This window comes from Suricata suricatta, chromosome 4 (assembly GCF_006229205.1).
Source record: "Suricata suricatta isolate VVHF042 chromosome 4, meerkat_22Aug2017_6uvM2_HiC, whole genome shotgun sequence".
NCBI lineage: Eukaryota > Metazoa > Chordata > Mammalia > Carnivora > Herpestidae > Suricata > Suricata suricatta.
In genome coordinates, this window is record NC_043703.1 from 93653633 (window position 1) to 93667003 (window position 13371).

Below are 13371 nucleotides of genomic sequence, written 5' to 3' on the forward strand. Positions count from 1 at the left end.
TCCATTTTCTGTGGCCGCATCCAGCCCAGAGGTGGCCTGGGAATGTGACAGATATCTAAAGTGGGGGCTGCGGCCCTGTGTGCCCAGCTGGGCTTTCTTTACCCCTTTCCTCTTACCAGTGGCTAACGCTTGTTGAGTACCTGCTGCATGCCAGGCAGAATCCATGAACACAGAGGGACTGATAACGTCCTGATGTCCTGAAGAAAGGAGAAGGGGAAGTAACTTGCCCACAGTCGCAGAGCTAACAGGTGGCAGAGGCCGCACACCTGGTGCTGAACGGGGTCTGTGCCCCGCAGCCCTAGGCCTCCCCTCCACCTGCCCACAGTGGTAGGAGCTTTCCTAACTACCCATTATGGCCTCCAGGTCAGTGTTACATCTTCCTAGGTGAATCACCAGTTCCAGTATTTGACTTTTATATATGTGTTGTTGTTAGGAAGTTCAAACAAACAAACAGAACATCACCCTAACCCAGAGTTCCTCATCCTCAGCACCTGTTGATGTTTTGAGCCAGATACCAGTATATTGTATATTTCGCGACACCCCTGGCCTTGACCCGCTAGATGCCAATAGCTCTTCCCACCCCAAGTGTGACAACCAAAAGTGTGTCCAGATGTTGACAAATGTCTTGGATGGTGGAGGGCAAAGTCACCCCCAGTTGAGAACCACTGTCTTAGCCTAAGTTGCAAGAATCAGAGGTTCGGGGTAGTTGGGGACCCCGATACCTGACATTAGATCTCCTCCAGGGCAGCTCTGAAAAGTCTTTTAAGGGTCTCCAGAGCCATGTCCTGCTGGTTAAATCCACACCCCCCCACCTCACCTGGGCTCTTGGGGTGTTTGGGAAGGTGACTAAGCCATCATTCCCTATGTTCTGAGTGCTTACAGCCCAGTAGGGGGTAGGGGCTAAGGCAAAAAAAACTCCCAGGGAATAGCCCACCCTTTCGTTTCACAGATCGCCTCTGGGAGCCCACCATGCACCCGGCATCCCGCCTTACTCAGCGAGTGTGAAGCCAGCAACAGGATGAGCCCCCCTCCTTAGGGAGCCTCCATCCCAGCACCGAGCAGCTGAACATAGCCATCAGATGTCCCACGGGAGGGAAGGGAGGCAGAGGGGGGCTCTGAGGGGCCAGCGAGCCACTCAGTGTTAGAAGACTTCCCTTCAGGCATAAGGAGCAGGGGAGATGGTGGGACCTGCTTCTGGGTAGAATCTGAGAGCTGGCACTCATTCCCAAACAGGCCTTGGGCGGACCCCGGGGTGCTCTGCCCCTGGGGCCAGATGGCCCCAAGTAGGGCCTGCTCCCATGGTCCACCCTTGTCCCTCCAGTTGAGGATTTGACATAAGTTGAAGGGTATGGTGTTCTCTACTGTGAAAAATGGGGTGTGGTGGTGTTGGCTTGACCCTCAATAGCTCTTCTTTTATTCTGAGCTTTGGTCAAATTTGGGCCTCAGCATTTTAGACTTCGGATGTTTGAGGGACATTCATTTTTTTCAAGGGACCTTGCCCTATCCATCAGTTAATTCCCCCCAGGTGACTCCTTCCCCTTGCTCTGTGGCTGATGACAGGGTTCTTAACTGACCTGGCCCTGAAAGCCCTGACCTAAAAAGACAATCATGAATTGGGAGACCCCCTCCAAAGGGCAGGGGCCTGGGACCGTGCTGTTCGATTCCCCTTGCTGCCACCAGAGGGCAGCAGTGGACTCTGAGTGGAGCTTTGTTCAGGTAGTTCTGTGGAGCCGGCTGCCAGGAGAGGGCACCTTTCCCACGTGTTCTTGTGACTGCGGACAGTGGCAGCTGGGCCCAGAGTCCTGGCTGTGGGAGAGGTTTGGTCTTCTTTGTATGAAACAGCTCCAGGGGTGAAGCAGCAAGGGAAGCCAATGGCGATGCAATACCAGGAAAGCTGACTGTCCCTGTCAGGGACCCTGACCTCACTAGGACCTGAGTCCCTGGGCCTCTCCCAAGAAACAGGAACATAAGCTGACAAGGCTCCTCCCCCAGAGTGGACAAGAGGCCATTCTCTTTGGAGTGGGTTTTTTCCCCTTCCTTCTGCCTAGACCTACAGAGCCTTTTCTTGGCTCTGGGCTGGGAGTCAGCTCGAGCCATGTGTGATTGAACCAGGTGGGCTGTACATTTTGTGCATGTTAAAAAAAAAGTTTTTTTTTTTTAATTACTAAAGAATATGTGCTCACTGTACCCAACCAAACAATAGAGAAGGGAGTGTGTGTGCTTTCTAAAGGAGTTTCCTGGGGCGGGCAGATTGTTCAGCCTTATAAAAGCACTCTCCCTTTCTGAGGGGTGTGTGTGCCTGTGTGTGTGTGTGTCTGGGTGTCTGTGCGCATGCACGCGCAACTGCACATGCTTCACCTTGCCAGCTAGGTGCTGAGTCAAGAGGCGGCTAAGGCAGCCTGGGCCGCAGACGGCTGTGGGGTGGGGCTCTGCCCAATGGTGAGGTGCCTTACAAAGCCGGCCTGCTGTTCAATTATGACCTCTTGAGAGGTGTGTTCAGTCAGCAGCGATTTTGTCTTGTCCTCAGCAGCCACCCTCTATCTGCCATCCTGAGCGGGGCAGGAGACACATTGCTCTACGGGGGATTCAGGGGCCAGAATCATCCAACAGGAGAGCCTCCTAGTGGCCTGTGTCACTCTTTGGGGCACAGGGACACCTCTGAGGCCCATTGGAGAGAACACACCCTTCCAGCCTCTCTTAATAATGCACAGCCTGTATTTGTTGTTAGCACCTACTGCCCGTCCCCCACGTCACTTGAGAGGAAAGCTCTCCTTGCCTGGATGTCCTCAGTGCCCTTTCTCTGCGACTTGGGGTGAAGAGGAGAGCTTTAGTTTTTGAAACTGATGATATGGGTCTATGGCAGGAGCAAACAGCTTGATGACTATTTGAGCTTCACCTGACCTTGTCTCCTGATTCAACTCTCCAGCTGTTGGGATCTGCCAACTGGCCGTGCTCTTTGACCAGAAACCTCTCTTACACAATTAGTGGCAGCCCTGAAATGGGGACTTCTGGGCAGGGTCACATGCACCGGTGTCTGTTTAGATTCCATTCAGCCATAAATTCCAGGCAGTTTCTTATTCTCTCAAATCAAACCGAAGCAAAGCATTTGTTGAGTACCTACTGTATGCAAAACACTTCACTGGACTCTGAATAAACTGAGAGTGGTTAATAGACTGAGCTCCTAACCTGCAGGCCTTGGATGAGATACTCATTGACTCACTGGATCTGTCACTCAGTTCATTTTATCAGGGCATTTGTCAAATGCCCCCTGTCAACAGGGCTGATGACCAGGCACTGAGTATACAGTAGGTACTTTGTAAAGACTAGTCAGTTAGCTGAATTCCAGAAGTTCTGGAGTTCAGATGGTCTGGAAAGAAAAGCTGGGTTGAAAGGCAAGGATTATCTTTCTCGGGAATCATTTTAGTATAAGAGGAGTGAAGTCTGAACCCTTGGTGCCTATGGAAGCCCGCCTCGCCCCCTTGGGTACACGATGGCTTCAAAAGGCAGGCATCTACCAGGCTTTAATTTTCCCATTGGAAAATGGGAGTTTATGTATTCCTCAGTGATTTCTTTAGTGCCAGGCATTGTGCTGGCACCTGGGAGAACCCAGCCAGCCTTACCAGCCTCATCAGAAGCTGTGAAGACTGAAGGAGACAAAGCATTTGAAAAATCTGTCCACTGCCTACTGCTGATGAGGGGCCCGGCTGTGGGGGGAGTAGGGAGGGGCAGCAAGAGGTAGAGGGGGGAAGCTTGCCACCTGGAGGCCCCCCTAGATGACCCATCACTGCCTGCACATCTCTGTCTTTATGTTCCTGGCCAGCCAGAAACATGAGTTGGGATCAGTCGCTTCCTGGCTTCTCCACACGCAGCCTGATTCTGGGCCAGGGTTTGTCTGAGGCCCTGTTTGGATATTGTTAAAAGTGGCAGCTTTGCTCAGAAAGGTCAGCGTGAGAGACCAGAACAAAGAGATCTTTGAAACCGCCCTCTCACGGGACTGGGAAAAGCCCCAGCTCTACCTGGCACGGTTAACATTAGCTTAGGCTAGAAGAAGAAACCATCTGAATTCCCATTTCCTGGAGGGATAAGCTGAGACAGGGAGGTATTCCCAGCATCTTAAAACAGGTCAGGGCCAGCTGAGACCCTGAATCTCTCCCTGTACAGCCCTGGCCACTAGAGCCTCCGTAGTGGTTTTTTTCTTTATGTGCATTCAATAAACATTGGGATTTACCCAAAAGATGCCTGGGGGTGATTATTTGCTTTGCTAAAGAATTCCTGGGAGCTTATTGAAATACCAGAATCCCTTACAGATTTGAAAATAGTAAAATTACCCAACTTTTGGGACATAGATGCAGTTCTGATTCCTTAGTTGTGTGTGTGCTGGGGGAGAGCAGGATGCCCGAGAATCTGCATTTCTCTGAACCCCCTAGGCAATGCCAGGGCCGCGGTCTGGGAGCCCTCTTCTAGTGCTGATGATGTGGAGACCAAAGGCAGAGAGAGGACAGTCCTTGAGCTAGAGTGGGAAAGAGAGGCCGTAGTCCCTCTTGGCTCTGGGCTCCTGGTGGCAGCCTGGGCCAGGCTGCCAGGGAGGAAGCTGGCAGGGAGCCCACAGAGTGGAAAATCACCCACAGGTCCCAGGAGCTACCAGCAGTCTGCGGGCCATAAGGCCCTGGGGCAGTCCCAGAGTCCAGCCCCTGGGTCCAGCCTTGCCCCAGCCTGTGGCCATGGGCCCAGCTCCCAGGGCGTTGCAGTCCTGCAGACTTCCCAGAGCCAGCCAGTTCTTCTCTGTTCTGGGAGTTGACGCAGTCTGACTTTCTCTCTCTCCTGGTGGAGTCTGATGCTGAGCTCTCCCCTCAGCTGGCCGGGCCGGCAGCCTACTGTCCAACTCTGGGTTTTTTCCTAAGAGGCCTCAGTGGGACTGAAGGGCCTCTCCTGCAGACTCCTCCTACTTGAGCTCTTGGGGACTCCCAGTCTGTCCCTGGGTTTGGTTTGTCTACCAGGGAACCCTTCTTTTATGTCCCCCCGGGTTGGGGGTGGGGGTGGCAGGGGCTGGCAGAAGGAGAAAGATGGACTCAGAGGTGGGAGATCCCCTCAGGTCCTTCTCTCCCCTGCCTCCTACGCTTTCAGTCCCGACCTTCCATGCAAAATCATGTGGCAAACTAAAATATAACTCAATGAGATCTTTAGGACCCAAATTAAAAGGAGAAAGGAAAGTAATGATTATTTAGTGAGCCTCTACCACATGCCCGGATGCGTTTGGGCTGTGTTCCTCTTCCTGAGCACTGAGTAAATGAGGAACCCTCCTATGGACGGGGAGACGAGGACTCAGATTCACTTTCCCGAGATCACATATTCAGAATCCAGCTGCAAAGCTGGATTTTCCATGTCAAGTTGTCCCTTCTGGAACCTGACTTCTTAGCATGGAGGAACTAGAAGACACTGAGTATCACGTAAACCTGTGGTTTTTCAAAACTGAGTGTCCGTTGGAAGCCCATGAAGACTTGATACAACCCAAATTTCTGGGCGCCACCCGAGTTTCTGATTTGGTGGGTCTGGAGCGGGGGCCTCAGACTTAGTGTTGTTAGTAAGTTCCCAGGATGCTGATCCTGCTGGCCCAGGGAGCGCACCCTTGAGAACCTATGGTCTAATCTAGGGCTTCCCAAGCTGCACCTCTAGTGATACACAAGACAGCTTTGAGCGATATGCAGGCTAACCTTTTATAAGTACGTCTATATTTAATATCTATTGGCAAAAGAAAAAAACCTAGCATGCCAAATCCCTAATTTCAGGTATTTTTTTGTTAAGGTATTTATTAAAGTAAGAAAGAAGATGTAAAGGAAAGTATTGCGTAAATAATAACACTGATGGTGTGCAGCTAGTAACACAAATTGCACATGTGGTACGCAGATGACAGAAATCTAGGAGACACTGTCCAAACTGAAATCCTGATTTTGTAGAGGAGGAGACCACGCACAGCCCACAGATGAGCCCTTCCTCAGGCTGCATGGCATCAGTGGCAGTACACAAATTTGAATCGTCTCTAAGGGGACTGTGGTTTTCCTGTCCTATTTGCCCCTCCTGGTTCTTCAGAAGCTCTGGATGACTAGGAAAGGTCGTTGTGACTCCCAACTGTATCCGACTGTCTTTATCTCCATTCTCAGCCCCACAAACGAGGGTCTGTGTTTATAATCGTAGTAGGTTTTTGTTTTGTTTTGTTTTGTTTTTTACAGTTTTACTTTGTTCTCTGAAACCAGAGGTTCCAAGAAGGCAAAGACTTGGTCTGCGACTTTGTCCTTTCATGGCTCCAGGGCCCACAGCTCCTAGGAGTCTGCTCTGTGCATGAAAGTTGCAGGACGGGCTCCTGTGACTTCCCAAGCTGCCACCTTTGGCTTTTCGCCCCTCTGTAGTCCTTTCACTTCTGAATCTGACCAGCCACCAGCCTCTGCTTTCCCTTGTGAGCTGTGATCCAGGGAACCCCCGCAGGAAATGAGAAGGGCAGTGCTCAAACGTTTGCTGAGCACATGCTGTGTGCCAGGAGCTGTGGAGGGCTGAGCTTCAGGAGTACGGCCGGAGTCCTGCCCTTGGGGAGCACAGTGCACAAGGGGTCAGCCCATAAACGGGAAATGGCCACGCAGTGTCCTACCTCTGAAGAGGAATGAACAGGGTGTAAGAGGGATGCAGGCAGGAGGGGCGAACATGGGCGGAAGTCTGGGCTGGCTGCAAGGAGGAAGTGATATCGGAAAGGCTTTCTGAGGATGAATGAGGAAGGGCTGTTTAAGGCAATGGTAGGAGCCTGTGCCAAGGCATTACATAGGTCAGCTGGGTTGGACCTGAGTAGGGGGAGAGGAGATGGGAGAGAGGCAAGGGGGTAGATCTATCAGCCCCACATGCCTTGCTGAGGACCTAGACCAAATTCTGTAAGCCCTGGGGGTGCTGGCAGAGGGGCCGGCCTGGAGAGGAACAAGATGACTTTTGTCTGTCAAGGAGACCCCTCTAGGGGTGATGGGGCTGTGTTTCAAACTACAGGCCACCACTCGTGGGCTGTGCAAACTAGCAGGTTGCAAGTTCTGTGTAGTGGGCTTCAGCAAGCATTTTTAGAAAGAGGAGTAGAGGAAGACGTAAGTAGAAAATACCAGAGTGGAGCTAGGTAATGTGTCAAGAAACTTGCTTCAGTTTTATGTAAGGAGAGTGTGTCCATACTGGGTTACAATTTAAAATGTATTTTTTACTCTGGGTCATACTTTAGAAAGCTTGCAAATTATTTCAGGGCCCAGAGAGCTGCCAGCGGCCGGGGGGCAGGTGATACTGGCCTTTGTGGTGATGCAGGCTGGTCTAGGTCTCTGGTGACAGGGACTGAGACATGAGGATAGACCCCAGCATTGACTGGGTGTGTTGGGTGAAGATTGAAGAATTTGAGGCTGATTCAAGTCAGCAAGTCTGACACTAGTCAAGGCTTTTGGGCCAATGTGACATCTTGTTTGAAATACTCCATCTTGGTCTCCTCCTGGTGGTGAACTGGGAGCCTGGGTTCCTGGGAGGCTGTGAGGGAGAGGAATCCTTCTTTAATAATCGATGTCCTGGGCTTCTAGGATCCTGGTGTTACAACTCTGACCTTTCATTCCAGTTGACTGTTTTCAAGTAAAACTCAAATGGGCTGGCTTCTGCTTACATCTGCAGGTTTGATTATGGTGTCTGTGGAAGCTAGGCTAGTAATGACCCTGCTTCTGCTGTCTTTCCCACTAGGAATATCGTGAAAGGCATGAAAGAGCTCCGGGAGGTCCTACGCACCGTGGAGACCAAAGCAACTCAGAATTTCAAAGTGGTAATAACACACGGCTAGGGCCTCGGGGCTGGGTGCTGGCTGTGGCTGGCCTGTTCAGGGCTCACTTTCAGTGGGAGACAACAGAAGTGCTAGCAGGCAGCCTCTGAATCAGGGATGACAGTATGTCCTATGCATACTTCTCTCACTGTCTGTGCTCATGGCAGACATTGTTAATCAATCTCTGCATTCTCTCCCACTAAGCCTGGGAGGCATCCTCAGCATCTTTACTGCAGTGCTGCCCACAGTCCCTAGCGTTAGATCAGAGTTAGAACCTAATGTCATCCCTTACTAGCAAGGTGGTGTGCTAATTCTTAGGGATTGTTTTGAACTTAACAAATAACCTGGAATCACTTTCCTGCCCCGATTCAGGCCTACCTTCTCAGGCTTTGGTTCACCCCAAATCAGGGCCACAGCTGCTTCTCACTGAGAATTTTTGATTAAATATCAGAAAGGGATCTGGTCAAGAGAGCTTCCGTGCCAGTGGCTTTATGCTCTGCAAGGGCTTGCTGAACACTTGGAGTGGCGCTGGGCTCCATGGCCAGAGGAGGAGGAAATGTATGTCTAGTCTAGGAGAGGAAACAGGACAGGAGATGAAGTGGAAGCCATCAAAGGCCAACAGAAGGGGTGCTAGAAACAGAACAGGGCGCTCCTCGGGGGTGGACTGGCAGGCCTCCTGATGGGGCAGCGCATTGCAAACAAAGGTGGGCAGGTTTGGCCAGGTGGTAGGTGGAGGGCATTCCGGATCTGACTTCCTCCCTTTTCTGCCAGATGGCAGCCAAGCATCTGGCAGGGGTCCTGCTCCATTCCCTGAGTGAGGAGTGCTACTGGAGCCCCCTGTCCCACCCGCTGCCTGAGTTCATGAGCAAAGAGGAGAGCTCCTTCATCACGCAGGCCCTGCGCAAGCCTCACCTCTACGAAGGAGACAAGTAAGCGCTGCTGGTCTCCTGCCACGCTCGGGCTCCGGCCCTGCCGGCGTCCCTGTCTCAGTATGGGGGTTGGGAGGAGAATGCTCTCAGGCATCCAGAGAGCGAATTATTTGGAGGGTATCTGCCTTCCTACTAGTCTTGGTGTGCCTTCTCTCGTATTTGTTTGATAACTGAAGGTGGGATCTGTGAGCAGCTCCCCTGGTTCCCTGCCCCGGCTGCTCCACGCAGCACCGGGTGTTGGAAGGGCCGTTTCTTCCCCTGGAGCATCTGCGGTATTTCTGTCCCCACCACCCACCCCAGGCTTTCAGATCCATAACTCTGGGGCTTGATAAAGAGGTGCAGGAGGTATCCGGTGCTGATGAATTATGCAGGAGAGGGTCACCTTACCGGGGCAGATGCTGACTCTGGGGCGGAAGGGCCAGTGTGGCGGGCGGGCCACACTGCTTTGAGAGGGTTGTGCTGGAGCCCGGACTGCCGTTTGTGTCTTTCAGCCTCTACTGCCCGAAGGATAATATTGAGGAAGCCCTCCTGCTGCTCCTCATCAGTGAGTCCATGGTAAGCACCAGGGCTTTCCTTCACTGGCCCCAGGGGTAGGGCTGCGGGGCTCAGGCACAGGCCACAGGGTCCTGACCCTGCTCAGCCTCCCACGGACATCCCTGAAGCAGGATTCTTGGACTCGCACTCCATACCGAGGCACGGCTTGCCAGGCTACTAGGTTTGGGTCTGATGCACAGGGCTGTGTTCGGGGGTGTGAGTAGGGACTGAGTTGAGTCCCAGCACCTCTTCTGGGATTACTAAAGACGGTTACCAGCAAGTCATTAGTATGCACTGAGCAGCCTTGGCTGGTTCTGGGACCGAAGTGAGGGAGTGAAGGGAGCCTGTGCTTTGAGGCAGAAGGGCCTGGATGCAGGTTGCAGCTCTGCCAGCTGTCACGTGAGGGCCATGGGCAAACCTAGTGCCTTTGAGCTTCCATTTCTTCCCCTGTTAAATGATAGTAGTGCACAGAGGTAAGTGTGCCCGTAGAAGGAATTGACTTGTTCCCACAACTGTTTATTATCATCTACTTTGTGCCAGGCCCTGTTCCGGAAGCCAGAAAAGCAGCAGCAAACAAGCGGAGAAAAGTCTCCACCCTCACAGACTGTACATTCTAGTGAGGGAGGTGGACAATGAATTAATCAACCACTACAATATCCAGGGTGCTAGCGTCTGAGTGCTATGGAGAAATAAAGCAGAGGAGGGGTAAAGTGTGCAGGAATTTTTCTTAAGACCCGTTTCCCCTGCCTCAGGCAGGGAGATGAGCCACACACACAGAGACACATGTACATGTGTTCACACACATGCATGCAGGGGCTCTGGAGCCTCAGTGGAGGGGAGAGTGTGGCGCAGGGGGGCGGTGAGAAGGACGGCCTGGACTGGCCAGAGGGAGGCGGAGGAGGGGTGTGCAGGAACACTGGAAGCCAGGGGGTGCAGTGCTGCCCACGTGGGCTGCTTGGGGGAGTCCAAGGCTGGGTCTGAGCCCTCTTCCTGAGGGGTCCCTCAGAGCTCGTGAGCTGTGGACACCCTATCTCCCCCCAGATTGAGCACTCAGTTTGCTAAATTGGCACATCTGACAGTAGTGTGTGGAAGCAGAGTTTAAGAAACCAAGACCCTATGAGCTGGGTCTCTGAAGAGCCTGGAACTAATATTCCTTTGGATACCAGGGACCACATGATAACAGTACTTGTTCAGAGAGCTTTATTCGGTGGGTTTCTTCCACCTCACTGGGTCTGCCAGCAAGTAGGCAGGAGGAGGGATGCTGGCTAGGGGCATCGAGAGATTATGTCCCTCCTAGCCAGGCTGTGGTCCTGAAGGTTTGCAGGGTCATGCTGGTGAGGGGGTGAGTGGTCGCTCCAAGAAGGGACGCCTAGCTGGTGAGCCCAAGGTGAGGATTGAAATACCAAGTGCGGGATTTGATATGCATGGAGAGCAGTGCTCTTTTTCATGGAAAATGGGCCTCCACTCTGACCACAGACTGAGCCCCAGTTGCTACTTATGGAATCTCAGACATAGACCGTGCCCCACCCTGCCCCCACCCGCACACCTGCGCCACCTCACCACCTACACCCTCAGATGAGACTGCACTGAAGTCATCTGTCTCGGGAAACCCCCCTTCCTGTGCTGAGGAATGATAGGTGGGAGGCAAAAAGGTGAAGGCAGGAACTTTTCTTAGGTCCTTTCACTGCCAGGTTCCAAGCCAATTGATTATCTCCTAGAGATAATCCTGGCCTTATGTTGAGCCATGTGAAAAAATAACCATTTCATATGGTTCAGTCTAGTACTGATATGTTCCCATCATACAGATGAGAAAAGTAAGATCCAGGGCAGGTATGGGTCTTGGTCAAGGTCACACACTCATAATCCTCATAGCCATGATTTGAATGATGTCCATCTCCATAAACAGCTTCCAAAGGAGCCCATACCCTGGACTGCAGTCTACAGCCACTTACAAACTGCTCTGATTCTTGGCTTCCTCATCTGAACAAGGGCCAGGGGGTAGTTTGAGATGAGGCTCAGGGAGGACTTTGCAAGCAGGGATGTGCCTGTCGATGTGAGATGGCAGGGACCGAGGCTGGACTCTGTCGCCCTAAGCCATTAGTGGTGGCCTCTGCCTGATCTGGGTGCCCAGGACCAGAGCTCAATGCCCTTCCATTAGGTTATCCCCCCTGCTCAACCCCAAACCCTCAAGCTGCCCTGTATCCAAAGTGGAGAATGGCCTTTTACTAAAAAGTGGCCCACAGTTGGAGCCAAAGTGGATGTTCCTAAATGTGTGATTTCCCTCCAAGCAGTCCCTGCCCTTTTGTAGGAGGCCATGTGACTTGCTGGCTGGCCCAAGAGACTCAGAGGGTGCAGGCCGGCTTGCCGGGTGGTGTCGTGGGGATTCCTGTGGCACACAAAGCAGAGGAAGTGCCCAGACGCTGTGTATGCTGGGCTGGGAGCAGGCACTCTTCCAGGGCCGGCTGGTTGTTTCCTCTTGCTCACACCCAGCCTGTCACATGGCTAGAAACTTTAGGAATCTGGGGAAGAGCTTTGGTGTCTCATCTACAGAGGGCTTTCTACCTGGGATCTGGATCTGGTCTCCATGGTTTAGAGCTGTTTCTCAGACCAAAGAGCCTCTGACCTCTCCCTTGCCCTTGTTCCATACCCTCTTTCCCTGCAGGTCACATTTTCAATCAGGCACGGGGACCACTATGCCAGCCTCCCGCGCTCTGATCTCTTAGCTGAACCCAAGGCCCAGCCTGGCTTCCATTTCCTGTGGGGTTTATCTCATCGCCCTTTGATGCTGGCTGGGCTTGGCTGCATATGATAGGGAGAACCTCTAGAACAGCAGCTGGCTGCCTCAGCTGCTACTTGGGTTTTCCTAATACCTGCAGAATTCATTATGTTGCGGGAAAAGCTACCCCAGCAGAGCCAGCCCAGGAGACACAACCATGGAAGTTTTCCACCTCCAGAATCACCAGAGCAGATGCTCTGGGAAAGGGTGTCCGCAGGTTTCTTGAGCATGTCAGCTGCCATTTTGTGGTTTGGAACTCAGAGGAGTAGCCTGCAAGCAGTCTTGAGTTGGGGCTGTTACCTTAGATACGGTTTCTATTACAGGTTAATCAAGTGTGATGATCAGAATGAATAGGGAATCCCCTTGTCTTTCAAGAGATAAATAGAAACCTTGCCCGTGCTTTTATGGAAATGCAAGGGTGTGAGTTATAACTGGTTGAAGATTTGTGTTTTGGACCTAGTTTTGAGTCTTTGGGGCCAAAAGGATATTTTATTTATTTTTTTTAATGTTTATTTTTGACAGAAAGAGAGACAGAGCATTAGCGGGGGAGGGGCAGAGAGAGAGGGAGATCCAGAATCCAAAGCAGGCTCCAGGCTCAGAGCTGTCGACACAGAGTCCGATGCAGGGCTGGAACTTGTGAAACGCGACTTCATGACCTGAGCTGAAGTCAGACGTTTAACCAACTGATCCACCCAGGCGCCCCCAAAAGGACATTTTAAAATCCATCCGTCCATCCACTCATTTGCCCATTCGACCTTCCATCCATCTGTCCATCCATCCAGTCTTGTTAGAGAAGCTACAACCTGCCGGGCCATGCTGAGCACTGGAGAAACAGTGATGAGTTCAGGCATTGCCCCTTCCCAGAGGTGCTTCCACCTGCTGGGCTGTGTATCCAGGGAGATGGAGGAAGCCCTGGTCCCCAAGGCAGGACGAACCGCCCTCCCCAGTCTGCTGAAGCCCAAGTATATAGTTTTTAAAAGAATCATATCAAAAACTAGTCTAATTTTCTCTAACAGTTGGGGAACCAGTAGTACAGAAATCCTGATCATTTCTGAAATACTGACGGAGGCATCAAAATATATGCTAAGGTAGACAATCCGTGGGTCCCTGTGTCATTCAACTGGTGGAGAAGTTGCTGCTGGTTTCAGGCACTTGAAAACTAAAAAGGCACAAAGGCCTGGTGTTGAATGAGAGGAGGGTGGACGGGGAAGCCTCTGAGGACCAGGACCCTGCAGCCTAACGAACTGTGTCAGGCATCCAGCAGTCCTTAGTCTGGAAATTGCCACTCGCCATCTCTGTGGCCTGGGCAGGGTTCT

The 13371-nt window shown here is 52.1% G+C and overlaps 1 protein-coding gene across 1 annotated transcript in view; it reads left to right on the forward strand.

The window, feature by feature from the left end:
• Positions 1-13371, forward strand: part of TTC7A (tetratricopeptide repeat domain 7A) — a 116046-nt gene that overhangs the window by 36895 nt on the left and 65780 nt on the right. The window contains exons 6-8 of the mRNA XM_029938506.1: positions 7741-7819; positions 8588-8745; positions 9237-9300. Of these exons, the coding sequence (XP_029794366.1) occupies positions 7741-7819; positions 8588-8745; positions 9237-9300 (301 nt within the window). The remainder of the gene's footprint in view (positions 1-7740; positions 7820-8587; positions 8746-9236; positions 9301-13371) is intronic.